We start from the raw sequence: 13,659 nt of genomic DNA on the forward strand, positions 1-13,659 counted from the left end.
ACATGCAAATTATTCAATATTCATGGAGTGCATGGACTCACTGATTCCAGGTCCACACAGTGCATCTCTTATTGGCTTAATTAGAAGAAGCAGATGAATCAGAGGAGGAGTTTAAAGATTTAAAACAACTCAAACAAAACAAAATAATCTGAAGTGTAAGATTTCTAACTGAGGCCTCTCCAAACTGCATTTTAAAAACAGTCTATTTAACCTGCAGTAAATATGTCTCACCTCTCCAAACACCTCATTGTCTTTCAATATGGAAGTCATGCAGATTTTTTTTGGAGTGTGTGATGCATCCGGTTGCAAAAATCCAAATTAAAAACTGCTCGGCATTAAAACGCAGCAGGTCAGATGGATTTTATCACCTGACAGCCCCAGAAGAATTATGCAGATTTCGGCCAAGTGGGGGTTCACATGTGTGCATTTGCATATATGTGTGTCTGTGTGTTGATGTCCACATAAATATATATGCGTGCGTGTGTGCGTGTGCGTGTGTGTGTGTGTGTGTGTACTCAAGCATAGTAAATCGGGGAGCTTCTCTTACACATAAATTATGGAATGTACAGCCTCATGCTGCAGCCTGAATGGTGATAAATCAGACAGACACACAGTCAGGTCAGATCTGCTCCGTGGACATGGACACACACACACACACACACACACACACACACACACACACACACACACACACACACACACACACACACACACACACACACTGAATGCTGAGTGTGTGAAGCAGCACAAACAGGAAGCTCCTTTATTAACCTTCATCTCTCTACAGCTCCTACCTGTTTATCGGTTACTGACGGCTGCAGATGTCACAGAGAAACATATAAAGTGAACAAAGTGACCCATTTCAGAAATACACACTGCAGGCCTGAGCTGAACCACAAAGTTGTAGCTCTGGTTCCAATTTAAACCTCCACACGTCAGGTGGATTTGACATGTAAGCAACATGCAGTGCCTCCAGGTGTGCGTGTCGTGCCGTGTGGGTTGGCAGTACGACGCCGTGAAGCCGGGCCTCGCAGCAGAGGAATGAGGCGCTGCGGCCCAGAAGCATGCAGCCATGCTGAGTCTCTACTGTAAACATGGGAGTTACACACACGGAGCCGCCGAGGTGAGCACTGATACTCTGTAGTGTAAGTGATCTGATGTGGCGGCCTTCACAAAACACACAAGTCTCCCCGAATAAGCCGGAGCTGCAGGACAGAGGAGGAACATTCACCGAACCTTCAGCAGCACCTTTAAAATCCTTCATCTCCTCTTCCTCCTTCCTCAGTCATCCAAAATGTAAATCAGCAACAGAAACTGGATTGATCAGATGTCCACTAATGTTTAGTGTCCTGCATCAGAGCCACTGAAGGTCTGCGCTGCTGCCAGCACACATCAGCCAGAAAACTGATCTGAGGCCAGAAATATAATTTCACCCCTGAGAAGTTTAGCGGCTAAAGTGTCAACCCAGAAAGATCAACAGCTCGCGTTAAATAAGGAGGCCCAGCGCCGAGCTCCCTCCAATTCATCTGGAATTCAGATCTCACAGTTTGAAATTAATACATTTCCTTTTTAAGAAGTTGTCCTGTCTTTTCCCGCCGTAAACACCTCGGAGATTACGATAATAATCCTCCACATTTTCTCTTAAACGCCGTCACTTATTGAGCTGTGCGTAAAAGTGCCGTGAGGGAAACCCTTCGCTATTTTTTTTTGCGCTGTCGAGGCGTACCTGCTGTTAAATAATCCAAACCTGCCATTAATATTACAACCGGGGGGAGAATGATCTTTAAATCCACGCATCAGAAAACACCGTGAACGGGACGAGCTGCTGAAACCGAGCAGAGACGGACTGACGTGAAGCTGGAAACCGAGACATTCAGTAGGAAAATACAGGAGTTCAACTGAAGCACCCGGAGCTCCTCTGAAGGGAAAGATTTGATTTATTTTAAAACATTTTGTGTTCTTTTTTTTTTAAAGCCGCTGGTAAAACAGTCCAGTTTAAACTCTTCTGTTGCGTTAAAATAAAGAAATGATTCAATTAAAAGATTGACAGAATTTGTTCGAAATAAATTTTCTAAATAAAATGCAGCTATCGTCTTTTGTGTGTTAATCCAACATGAATATAAAAGCTTGTGTTTGAAATATTCACCGGGAAAAACGATATTTAAATAAAAAGTGCGTAAAGTTAAAAAAATGATTTCAATGGAAGGAATTATAAATCTAATTTGAATTATTAACTGAAATTTAAGTGTAATTTTCTGCCCGATGAGAGCGCTGCTTCTGACTGAATTCAAATAAAGAAATCATGTCTCAGTAAACCGCCGGGACGATCTTCTCCGTGAGCAGCTTTTACACTCAAAGTCAGACACGCAGACTTTTCACGGGCCGCCTCGGTGCAAATTTGCTGTGATGAAAGAGGGTTATTTACAGACCATAAAACTCAGATAAACACGTTAAAGTATTTCTCAAATTTTGCCATTAAACCAAGACAAAAAAAAAAAAAAAAAGGCCTTCAGGTGTCGCCGGTAAACTTTCTGCTCCGAGTCTGAAAATGTTCGTTTTTACGCGCCGATCACCCGAAAAGAACAAAACAAAACTCAACTTCTGTGGATAAGAACGGAGAGAAAAAGAGAGACACCCGCTGGGTGAGAAGATGTGAAGTCTTGCAGGTCTACTTACGTGTTATTTCTCTCTGGGACAGGTGCTGCGGGTTCCCCTGCTTGCGTCGGGACATCGCCCTGGCATTTACACTGGCATCGCCCGGAGAGCGGCGCTGGAAGGGTCGGCTCTCCTTCTCCTCCTCCGGGTGCTGCTCCCGTGCCTGGCCAAACTGGCCCCAAAACCGGCCGCTCGCTGCCCCCAACAAACCGGCCGCGGTGCACTGGCCCCAAATGTGGCCCTCGAAGTGACCCCTGTGCGGCGAATCTCTCCTCGCTGGGCAGCGGCTCCCGCGCTCTGCTGTGACCGGCCGTGGCGCAGCGCCTCGCGCCCGGGCGCTCGTTCGGTTCACGGTGCCAAAGTGGTTTTGCGTCTCCGTTCTTCGGTCGGTGTGCAGGTGAGGGAGGGGGATAGTCCGGCTTTTCCCTCCGCCGCGTTCACAACATCTGCCAGAGGAGAACCGAGGAAGGAGCGGAGCGGAGGAGGATGGAGACGCGGCGAGACGCAGGAGGTCGGCGGTCACCTCCTGCTGGTCAGTCTCGGTCTGTGTCCACTGTCCGGCCGTCCTGGACACTGCCGTGGTCTGTTTGGAGAGAGCAGGTGACAGGACGTCAGTTCACCTCGGAAAAATAGGAATCCAGTTTTTCTTCTCCTCACTTCACGAGATGTCGCCAAGTGGTGGGCACTTCTTCTGCTGCACTGACGGCGCCGGGCGGGCGGGCAGGTTAGACTGCAACTCTTCAAGTCAGAGCCCAGTACTGGTCTGAGGACACACTGCCACCCTCTTGTCTCTTTGTGCTAGCTGCAGAGTCCCGCATCCCCGGACCGTGTGCGGCTCTGTGCGGCTCTGTGCGGCTCTCTGGCTCCTACATGGGAGAAAACTCAAGTTCAAGTGCGGACGTGACGTTCAGTCTGCGGTGAGAAGGGAGAGTGGAGACTGAAGAGCACTGGGGGCGACTAGTGGTAGCTTTCACACACACACACACACACACACACACACACACACACACACACACACACACGCGGGCGCGTGGCGCGCGGCGCGCACGGCAGCAGTGGTCAGAGTCGCTCAAGTCATCTCCGCCGACAAAGCAGCGCTATTAGAACGGGATTTATTTCCGTTAAAGTGACCTGCGGGGCTTCCGTACCTGGTCCTCGGGATGCTGGACACTTTGCACGGGTTGTGTTCACATTTAAAACATATCCAGGTGCGCACACGCCCGCAGTGTTTGGTCTCCGTTACGCATGAGACACCGCAAAATGTCTCTGATGGCAAAATATTGTTTCAACTTCTCATTAACATTTGACCCTTTAAAAGCTCCTTGTTAGATGTGCGCGTGCAGTGACTGAGCACAACAAAGGCCTGTCACTCAGCAGTGAAACCGATCCACGGAAAACACTTACATTTAACTCCAGATCAAATTAACAGAAATATCCTTTAATTGTTTTACGATATTGATTAAACATCTAATTAATTGCATATGCTTTATAAGGTTACCATCTATAACATCTCTATTAAAGTCATTTCATCTCCAATTAAAAGCCGGTTGAATTTGAAGTGACATCAGCGTCGTTGTGGCCTAAATATTGATCTCGCATACGTTTAATCCATTTTCACATTTAATTCATTTCGTAAAAAACAGACCGCGTGGGCTGCGTGTGCTTCAAATATAATACACACGTCGTTTTATCTGAAGTGTTTGATCGTATTAATCACTTACGTAAGAATTAATTCAGAGGGAGATGTCGTTTTTTTTAATGGAGCAGGTTTGTGACCTCACGGTGACTTTGGAGTGTCCAAAATAATAATGAGGGAAGTTTAAGATGTCAATTTAAGAGTTTCAGTTTTCAGATTAAAGATCCTACTAACAAGAAATTATTTCATTTTATTTCAAAAATGAAATTAAAACAGAAGACAAGAGGAAGATTTAACAACTGAAACACTGTTAAATGAAGGGATGTGTGTGTGTGTGTGTGTGTGTGTGTGTGTGTGTGTGTGTGTGTGTGTGTGTGTGTGTGTGTGTGTGTGTGTGTGTGTGTGTGTGTGTGTGTGTGTGTGTGTGTGTGTGTGTGTGTGTGTGTGTGTGTGTGTGTGTGTGTGTGTGTGTGCTTCTGATTCTCCTCCTCAAACATCGCTGAGGTTCGAGGAGGAAGAAGTCAAATCTGGTGACTTAAAGGAACCAGGAGGAGAGCGTGTGTGTGTGTGTGTGTGTGTGTGTGTGTGTGTGTGTGTGTGTGTGTGTGTGTGTGTGAAGTTACAGCAGGTGAGTCGTGGTGCAGCTCAGATTTAGATTAGAGGAACACGGTGTGTTTTAAAACAGAGGTTTTGAAGTAGTGGCCAGTGAGAGCTGCAGCTGCCAGCTCCTTCATCCCGACAGCGCTGCATCTGAGCTGGATTAGCTGCTATCACATTCCAGAAACACTCCTCTTCCTCTTCATCTGCATGTCGGCGCCTCAACTTCCATCTCTATCCTCCACCCTGCAGCTCGCAGTAGAAAGGAGGGAGGGTTTGGGGGGGGGGGGTGCAGGCAGGCCTCGGGTTTCTTTTCATCCCTCCCACCTTGCATGGAGACGAGCCTGTAGTTTGTTGGTGGGCCAGGTGTTGTCAGAGCAGCAGATCATCCAGTGAGAACGCCTCTCCCATCCTTCATCCAGCCCGCTTTGTGTTTGGACTTTTTCGCCACTTTTTCCCGCATCGCCTCGAGTGCTGCCGTCTCCCTCCTCTGTCCCTCTCCTTCCTCTTCTTCTTCCTCTTCTTCCTTTCAGTATATCTTTACGACGCTCATCTCAGCTGTCTTCCCAACCAGCCAGAAAAGCCTCTCCTTCTTCCAGCGTACACTGTAGGAGGACATAAATAGATTTCCCATGCTCATTTACAAGAAAAAGGAGCGGATGGCAGGTTTGTCCAAATGTCTTTGTGGCGCACACAACAGAACACCCACTTTCATTTGGGAGGGATACATGCAGCACTTTGTCACAATAACAGGCGACAGAGAGCATTATGTTGAAATGTAAATCATTGTCAGTTTTAAGGCACAACTCAGTGCCAGAGACGGTTTTTTTCTAATGAAGATATGCGATTAAAGCAGCTTTGAGCAGCTTGCAGACGGACGGAGGAAGAGAAGAAGAAGCAGCTCTGCTCACACACACACACACACACACACACACACACACACACACACACACACACACACACACACACACACACACACACACACACACACACGATGGCAGCGTTGAATCGCAGGTTTTCAGGTTCTTAATGTTATCAGCTTGATGTCACAACGAGCACTAAATCATTTCTAATTGCAGCTTGGAAGATGCAGCGTTGACTTTTTGGACCGTTTTTCTGCATCATCCAAAGCTGTGAAATCCGCTCCGTTGTGGAAGCCACGAGTGCTTCCTGTGTGTGAAGTGACACTCCAGGCCAACATCACTATCTGGATGTGCTCCTTGTCCTTGCAACCTGATTGGCTCATTAGTCAGATGGGCGACAGGTGCATCATTCCACTTTCTTATTGGGCGTTTTTCGAAGGCGATTCCTCACTTAAAGGCCATCAGTGTGAGTTATGGCGGACGGCTCCCGGCATCCTGCTTTTGCCCTTCCTTCATTTGCATATATATATGCGGCTGTTTGTTTTTATGTTAATGCTAAATAAGCCCTTTCTTTCCCCCCTCCCCTCATCACCCACCGCCTCGGCTGGGCGGTTAAATTTTAATTAGAGGGACGTGGAGGTGTCCTTTGGAGTTTTAAGATCACTTTGCCAACAACTGTTCAACACTAAACTGCTAATATTGATGTTTATGTGTTGAGATGCAGATAAAGCAGAACGTGAATGTTCACAGCTACGAGAGGTTCGTCTAGTTTTACAGAAAATCAACACGTTTTAGACGCGGCTGTCAGCCAATCAGAAGCAGGGACACTAGAGTTTGATGCATCTTATAAATCAGGTTTAAATCACAGATTGTAGGTGTACACATGCTTTTGATTTTAAGGACTTCTTCCTGTCCATGTTTTAAAATCTGTAAAGACCTTAAAAATTCCACTGAATTAAAAAATTAAAAGAATAATAGTTTTCATCTTGTGTTATATTTAAAAGACAGATTTGTAAAGAAAAACATATTTGCATGAATTTCCTGCAGATCAAAGATGGACAAACGTTAAAGAAGGAGCCACATTATTTGCGCCTCACATTTATAAGAGTGTTTATCAATGAGCGGCTGACACGTCATCTTTAACAGCAGCCATCAAGTCTTAATGTCAGCTCCATCCATTAAACTGGGTGATTTTCTTTTTTCTATCCAGTCATCAGTAATGAAAAGCAGATTAGAAAGGCAGGTGCTGGATGATGATGACCCTCTGAGCTCCGACCAGCGAGGCAACACCACCCTCTATTGGTGATCCTCCGCCACATGCAGCCAGCAAGATCACCAGGACTCTGCTCCGGTGTGTGTGTGTGTGTGTGTGTGTGTGTGTGTGTGTGTGTGTGTGTGTGTGTGTGTGTGTGTGTGTGTGTGTGTGTGTGTGTGTGTGCGTGCGTGCGTGTGTGTGTGTGTGTGTGTGTGTGTGTGTGTGTCTCCAGAGAATCACCAGACTTTTCTATTCTTGGTGTCTGGGCCCGTTTTAAAGTGTGTGTGTGTTGCAGATGATTGATGACTCGGCGTGTTCTGTGTCCACGCTGCAGAGCTGAGAGACGCTCCGGCTGCTGCAGTGGTTTTTATTAAAACCGCATTCAGTCAGCCTCATTATTACAGGTGCTGAATGAAGTGTTAAGTGAGTAAAGCGGCGGGCGCTGTGATATTCTCTGCTCGGGCTGAAGAGCGACTGTTTGAGGGCCAGCGGAGGAGCGCGGAAGCCCTTAAGCACAATTACAGATATCAAAGTTGAAATTATTCCGTTTAAAGGGAAAATGCTAATCATAGATTTATTTAGAGCAACTTAGCAGCACCACTGAACTCTCATTACCAACACACACACACACACACACACACACACACACACACACACACACACACACACACACACACACACACACACACACACACACACACACACACACACACACACACACACTTCAAGACCTTTTACTCTGCCGCTCTTTTCTTCTTCCCTCTTCTCTTTTCAAAGAGATTTATTTTCAGAATCATTAATTCCTCCACAATTACAGCAGTGCTTAATGTATATGTTGGTCATTATTCATTCTCATATAATGAGGCAGAGAGAGGAAACAAGAAAAAAGAGATGTGTTCTCAGCTCAATGTGTAGCGTCCTAATTAGCTTTGCCTTCAATTAGAGAGTATTCAGTGGATCGGCGGGCCGGCCCTCCACCCGCTCACTCTTTATACACACACACAAACCTGCAGCAACATTCAGCAAAGAAATATATATATGCTTGAGTTTTAAAACTTAAGTTTGGGGGAAAAAAGTCTGAACTGCAGATGAAAAGTAGAAAACTGGAGTTTGGAAACTGGAAAGTGGTTGTTTAAAGATGTGAAATTCTTCCAGTGTTTCAGATTTTTGTGTTTCAAAGTCGTAACTTCCACAATAATTTACACACAAGACAGTTTGGACTTTCTAACTAAGGGCCTGATTTTAATCTTCTATCATTAGTTACATAGAAATTTTAGTATAAAGCCAAAGTGGGAAAACAAAATGATTTCACATGATTTCAGGGAATGTAAATAGAAGACCTAAAGTTTAAATACGTGTGTTACATCAGGTCAACAAACGAAGCAACGCTGCAACAAATCACAGCGACAGTGAAACCAAAAGGTCCAAAAGTTCTTCAGGGAAAAATGACAACTGCTCAAAACTGTTAGAAACGTCCTCCAACTGCTCATTTGTCCGTCCAGATGTTTCAGCCTCAATGTCTTCATTCAAAAAACACAACAGCTGATTTTCTCAAACGTTCCTCAAACAGGACAAACTGAGGAAGATTTCCACGACAGATTCATCCACAAGTGGAGCTGGAGAGCAGAACGGTGCTGCAGCAGGTTCTGTTCATGTATTATTTCCACAATGATAAAATATGGAATATTGCAGCTTTTTACTTTTAACAAATGTAATTGATGTTTAGAGTAAAAACAAACAAACAAGTTGCATCGTCCTCCTTTTAACTGTTGATATAACGAGTTCAAGGTTCCACTTCCTGTTCACGTCACACTGTTTTGAACTTTAAACCGAAGCTCGACCTCTGATGACGGTCAATCGTTATTAAATCCATCAGTAATAGTAGAATAAATACTGTAGTTACAGGAAGCTTAAAGTCCTGATTCAAAACACACGAGGAGTAGAATCTCTGAGGAGTCCAGCGATGGACAGAAGTGTCTCCTGCAGGCTAAATGAGACCTACAGCAGACCGTCCACCTGGACCAGCTGAGGACGACTGACTGAAGACCGACAGACACGCCGGCCGCCGAGCCAAACACGATTGTTCTGCTGAAGAAAAATGACTAAATCAGGTTTGCTTGGCAGCCGGCTGGTAGGACGACTTCCACCGGAGTCTCTGGAGGCAGCCGGGAGAGAGAGCAAACAAAAGAGTGAGGGAATGCACGACCCAGAACACACACACACACACACACACACACACACACACACACACACACACACACACACACACACATAAACCTTGGCATCTGATAGAGGAGCGCTGCGCTGCCAAAGCTTTGTATTCACCACAATTAGCTGCGTCCTCAGACGCTCGTCCTAAACCCGGCGGTGCCGAGCCAACTCCTCCTTTTGTGTGGAAGAACCTCTCGTGTCCTTTTTCTTTTCCGGTGTTGACATGACTTTTGGCTGCGTAACCCCACACTTTGTCCTGCGGTGGACAGAAAACACACAAGAATCCGGTGAGAACCTGCAGCCAAAATCACACAGGTCTCCTCCCATCTCCTGTCAGAGAGGAGGCTTAATGAGGTTGATTAACAAAAGAAGATGGCAGCAGGCTGTCGCAGCGTTACCGCGGGCGACCAGCTCAGCGTGCAGACGAGCACGAGTCGGTGGATGATGGCGAGACGACGAAGATGCAGAACCTCGAATGAAACAGATTCCAGTTAAATCTGGAAACACGCTCCGTCTCAATGTTTACACCTCGTCAACACTCCTCAGGAGTTCAAACCCAACGACACAACAACTCAGAGATCCTCCGTGCGAGTGACACCGAGCTTCACCTCTGATCAGCTGCTTCCAGCGTCACAGAGCTGAGACATCACTGGGATGTTCCAGACAAAAAACATCTCAATTTAGAAGAACTTTATTCAAGATTGAGCTGTAAAACAACCCGTCACCTTTATGAACGCTGATCCGAGCAGCCAGCAGCCTCGTGGCGCTGCAGCACATCTGTCCACATCTGCTTCTTCCTGGTTCAACAAGACAAAACACATTCGAACGTGTGTGTGCTGCAGAGATTTCCACTGACACACACCCCAAACATCACAACCACCTCCCTCCAACCCGCCGCTGCTTCCTGTCCAGGATACAGTACGACGGGGGTTCGTGGACCAACAGCTCAAAGCAAACTTTACGTCCGCTTCATAAAACCTCTGAAAGGATCCCAGAGTCCCTCCAGAGAGCAGAAACGGCTTTTTAAGTGGAGCCACATTACTCTCTGTCATCTCCACCTGTTCAGCTTCCAGGTTAAAAGTCTGTGTCTGACTCACCTGAGATCACCTGTCCGACCACACAGGTGAGGTCATCAGGTTCAGAGTCGAAGGCGACTCGCTCAGAGATCTTCATCATCTCCTCCTCCTCCTCCTCCAGCTCCACACCTGACAGGAAACAGAGAGAAAGAGACTTTTTATTTTCTCATCAAAACCAGCAAACAAACACAAAAATAAAATGATTGAAGACATACTGTGTTTTTTAACTGAGCCGTTGAGCAGTTGGTCTGTTGAGCAGGACGTAACACGTCCTCATCACACCAGCTGTTGAAGGATTTCTAGATTTCATCCATCAGTCTGAAAGAACTGGAATCAATATTTAAACTGACTTTTTCCATTTTAATGAAGAACACTCCATAAAAAGACATTTCTGGTGCCGAGACAGAGTTCATCACTTCAGAAAGTATTCTGACTTTGAGCACATTTCATTGTTATAGATCTAATTCTGAATTCATTCAAATCCGATCTACACGAACTAATGCTTAACGACAAAGTGATGAACATGTTTTATAAATTTGCAAATTTACCAAAAATCAAAACCTGAAAGCAAAAGTATTCTGAGTGTCTTCTGCACCTCATCAATTAAACCGTTATGATGCAACACCTGTAGAGATTTAACCCAGAAGACTCTCACTGCCCAACAAAGTCCTGAATTAAAGGTCGGCATACTTCTGTAAATGAGAGGTTTCCCTTTTCATTTTTAATAAATTTGCAGAACTGCTTTCACTTTGTTATGACGCATTATTGAATGTAGACTGATGGGAAAATTAAAACACAATGAAGTGAAGTGACTGTAACCTGCTGACATTTCAATCTTCATCCCAGAAAAAAACCCATCACCATCACTGTTTATACTTTGGACAATAAAGTCCAGAAAACGAGGCCACAACACCAACAATACCAAACGATTTGTAAAATACCACCTTAAAACACAGTTTGGGTCTTTATAGCTTTAAAGCGTTAATATTTGCAACTGGAGCATCAACATCATCCTGCGTGTTGAAGATCATCATCATCATCATCATCATCACAGTTCAAGGACATTTAAAACCAGTGAGATCTGCTGTTGTGTAACATTTCAGATGAGAAACACCAGAGACTCTCAGTGTAAAAGTTCTGCAGCTCAGCAGCCACAAACACTCGAAGAACCCAGACCGACTTCATCAGCAATAAACTGGAGGTCTCCACCAATCAGAAGAAGGCTGCAGGATTACAGAACCATCATCACTTCATTCAAACCTCCTGCAGGTCTGAGCTGAAACTGTCTCCCTGCAGCACAAACCGACTGAGATCACTCGTAGAGGTCAGCAGGTCAAACATCTGCATCACTACCAGGAGAAAGATTTACTACATCAACCTCCACAGGAGAGCCTCAGAGGTCCGTCTGTACCTGCACGGATAAAACAGACCTGGGAAAGAAAAGAGTTTTGATTCTCATCCATTAAAGAAACACATCATCCGAATACGAGGATTTTAAATGTGAAACACGCTTCATGTTACCGCCTCGTAAAAAGAAAAGAGTAAACACGTGTGAAATGTCAGATAAATACCAAAAACGTCACATTTAACATCACGAGCAGCATTTCACGTGTGGATTTGTTTCTTTCTTGTCTTTTTTCTTGTTTTCAGCTCCAGTTGATCAGAGAAAAGATGCTGCAGAGACTGACTGGTGATCGTCTGTCTCGGTTAATTGAGCAGCTCCGCTCCGTTTCCTGTCCTCCGCTGCCCTCTCCTGGTCACTCCGTCCTCTGATTGGACATGTAGCCTCGTCCTCACTGCTCATCATCATTTCTGTCCCTCCATGTCTCATCCTCTGTTACAGCAGACACCTGAACGCCCCGAAGGAAACTCCTTGTTTGGTACCACTAAAGATTTGTTTTAATATTCGGTGTTAAATTGTTGTTTTGTCCTGAACTTGTTATTTTTGATCCACCGACTTCCTCCTCATCCCTCCATCCTCCTCCTCGTCCCTCCATCCTCCTCCTCATCCCTCCATCCTCGTCCCTCCATCCTCCTCCTCGTCCCTCCATCCTCCTCCTCGTCCCTCCATCCTCCTCCTCTCCTCAGATATGTGGCCTGACAGTCAGGCTGCTGGGCAGAGTGGCCCACCGTGCCACAAGCCATCATGTCACACACACAATGTCCACCTGAGCAACCGGAGCCACAACCGCAGAAATCATTGATGTGGTCAGAGGCAACACACACACACACACACACACACACACACACACACACACACACACACACACACACACACACACACACACACACACACACAGACACGCACAAACACACACGCACAAACACACACGCACAAACACACACGCAGGGAGCCGGGGCGGCAGGTCTGGAGGATTCTGGGTCAGGGCTGGGAGGTCTGATGAAGATAAGGTGGGACACCGACACTGGGCCTCTTCACCGCTCACTGGTCAGCACACCGCTGTGCTCGGCCGTGTGTGTGTGTGTGTGTGTGTGTGTGTGTGTGTGTGTGTGTGTGTGTGTGTGTGTGTGTGTGTGTGTGTGTGTGTGTGTGTGTGTGTGTGTGTGTGTGAGGAGATCAGGTCTGATCTGAGCTGATTTTGTCGACTCTCAGTCCTCTCAGCGGCGTCTCCTGACAGGCCGTCACACCGTAACCAGGACAAAGAGCAGAGAGGGGGGCGGGGGGTGGAGAGGAGCAGGATGGAGGAAGAGGAGGAAGAAGAGGAAGTCTCGTAACAAACTCTGTGAGGTCGAAGCACAGGACATTCAAACAGGAAGCCACTGTTCATTCAATTTCCAAACAAGAATCAATGCTTCTTTAAATCAGTAACTTGCCATGTTTTAATTGTTGCCACGGTGACAATAAAAGTTTCCTATCTCCGAATCTGATCTTTTCCAAAATCTGAACCAATCAGGAGTCACATATTATGGTTTAATATAGAGTCGGGACAAACAGCCTGTAAGAGGTTCATTGAAGAAGGACTTGTTGATTCTGTCTGTTTCACCTTTTTCTGGTTTCTGCTCGTGTATTTTTAAAAATAATAAAACTTATGATGAAGAAAAACCTGAATATTATTGACTGTCATATCCACCACGCCGCACAAGATTGATATATGATGTTAAAGGTATAAAAACATTGTCATGGCTACAATACATTTACAGAAATAGAAAACTTTTTTGTAATTTTTTAACAAAACTGTCGGATCCCACATGTCAGTGATTTCTCCACGTTCTCCATGTTCTCCACGTTCTCCATGTTCTCCACGTTCTCCATGTTCTCCATGCTCTCCACGTTCTCCACGTTCTCCATGTTCTCCATGCTCTCCACGTTCTCCACGTTCTCCACGTTCTCCACGTTCTCCATGT

The 13,659-nt window shown here is 45.7% G+C and overlaps 1 protein-coding gene and 1 long non-coding RNA gene across 2 annotated transcripts in view; both read right to left on the reverse strand.

Annotated features, from left to right (window-relative positions):
* Window positions 1–3,552, reverse strand: part of LOC138614599 (B-cell lymphoma/leukemia 11B-like) — a 10,399-nt gene extending 6,847 nt beyond the window's left edge. The window contains exon 1 of the mRNA XM_069688134.1: window positions 2,677–3,552. Within this exon, the coding sequence (XP_069544235.1) occupies window positions 2,677–2,731 (55 nt within the window). The 5' untranslated portion in view covers window positions 2,732–3,552. The remainder of the gene's footprint in view (window positions 1–2,676) is intronic.
* Window positions 3,553–8,246: 4,694 nt separating this feature from the next.
* Window positions 8,247–12,275, reverse strand: LOC138614597 (uncharacterized). The gene is made up of 5 exons (XR_011310301.1): window positions 10,509–12,275; window positions 10,315–10,422; window positions 9,943–10,014; window positions 9,332–9,473; window positions 8,247–9,161 (listed from the first exon to the last, which is right to left on the reverse strand). It is a non-coding gene; the product is annotated as an uncharacterized lncRNA (long non-coding RNA).
* Window positions 12,276–13,659: the final 1,384 nt, after the last annotated feature.

Source organism: Brachyistius frenatus, unplaced genomic scaffold, assembly GCF_029030835.1.
Source record: "Brachyistius frenatus isolate BFR_SWC_R1_liver_20210118 unplaced genomic scaffold, ASM2903083v1 Contig_531, whole genome shotgun sequence".
NCBI lineage: Eukaryota > Metazoa > Chordata > Actinopteri > Embiotocidae > Brachyistius > Brachyistius frenatus.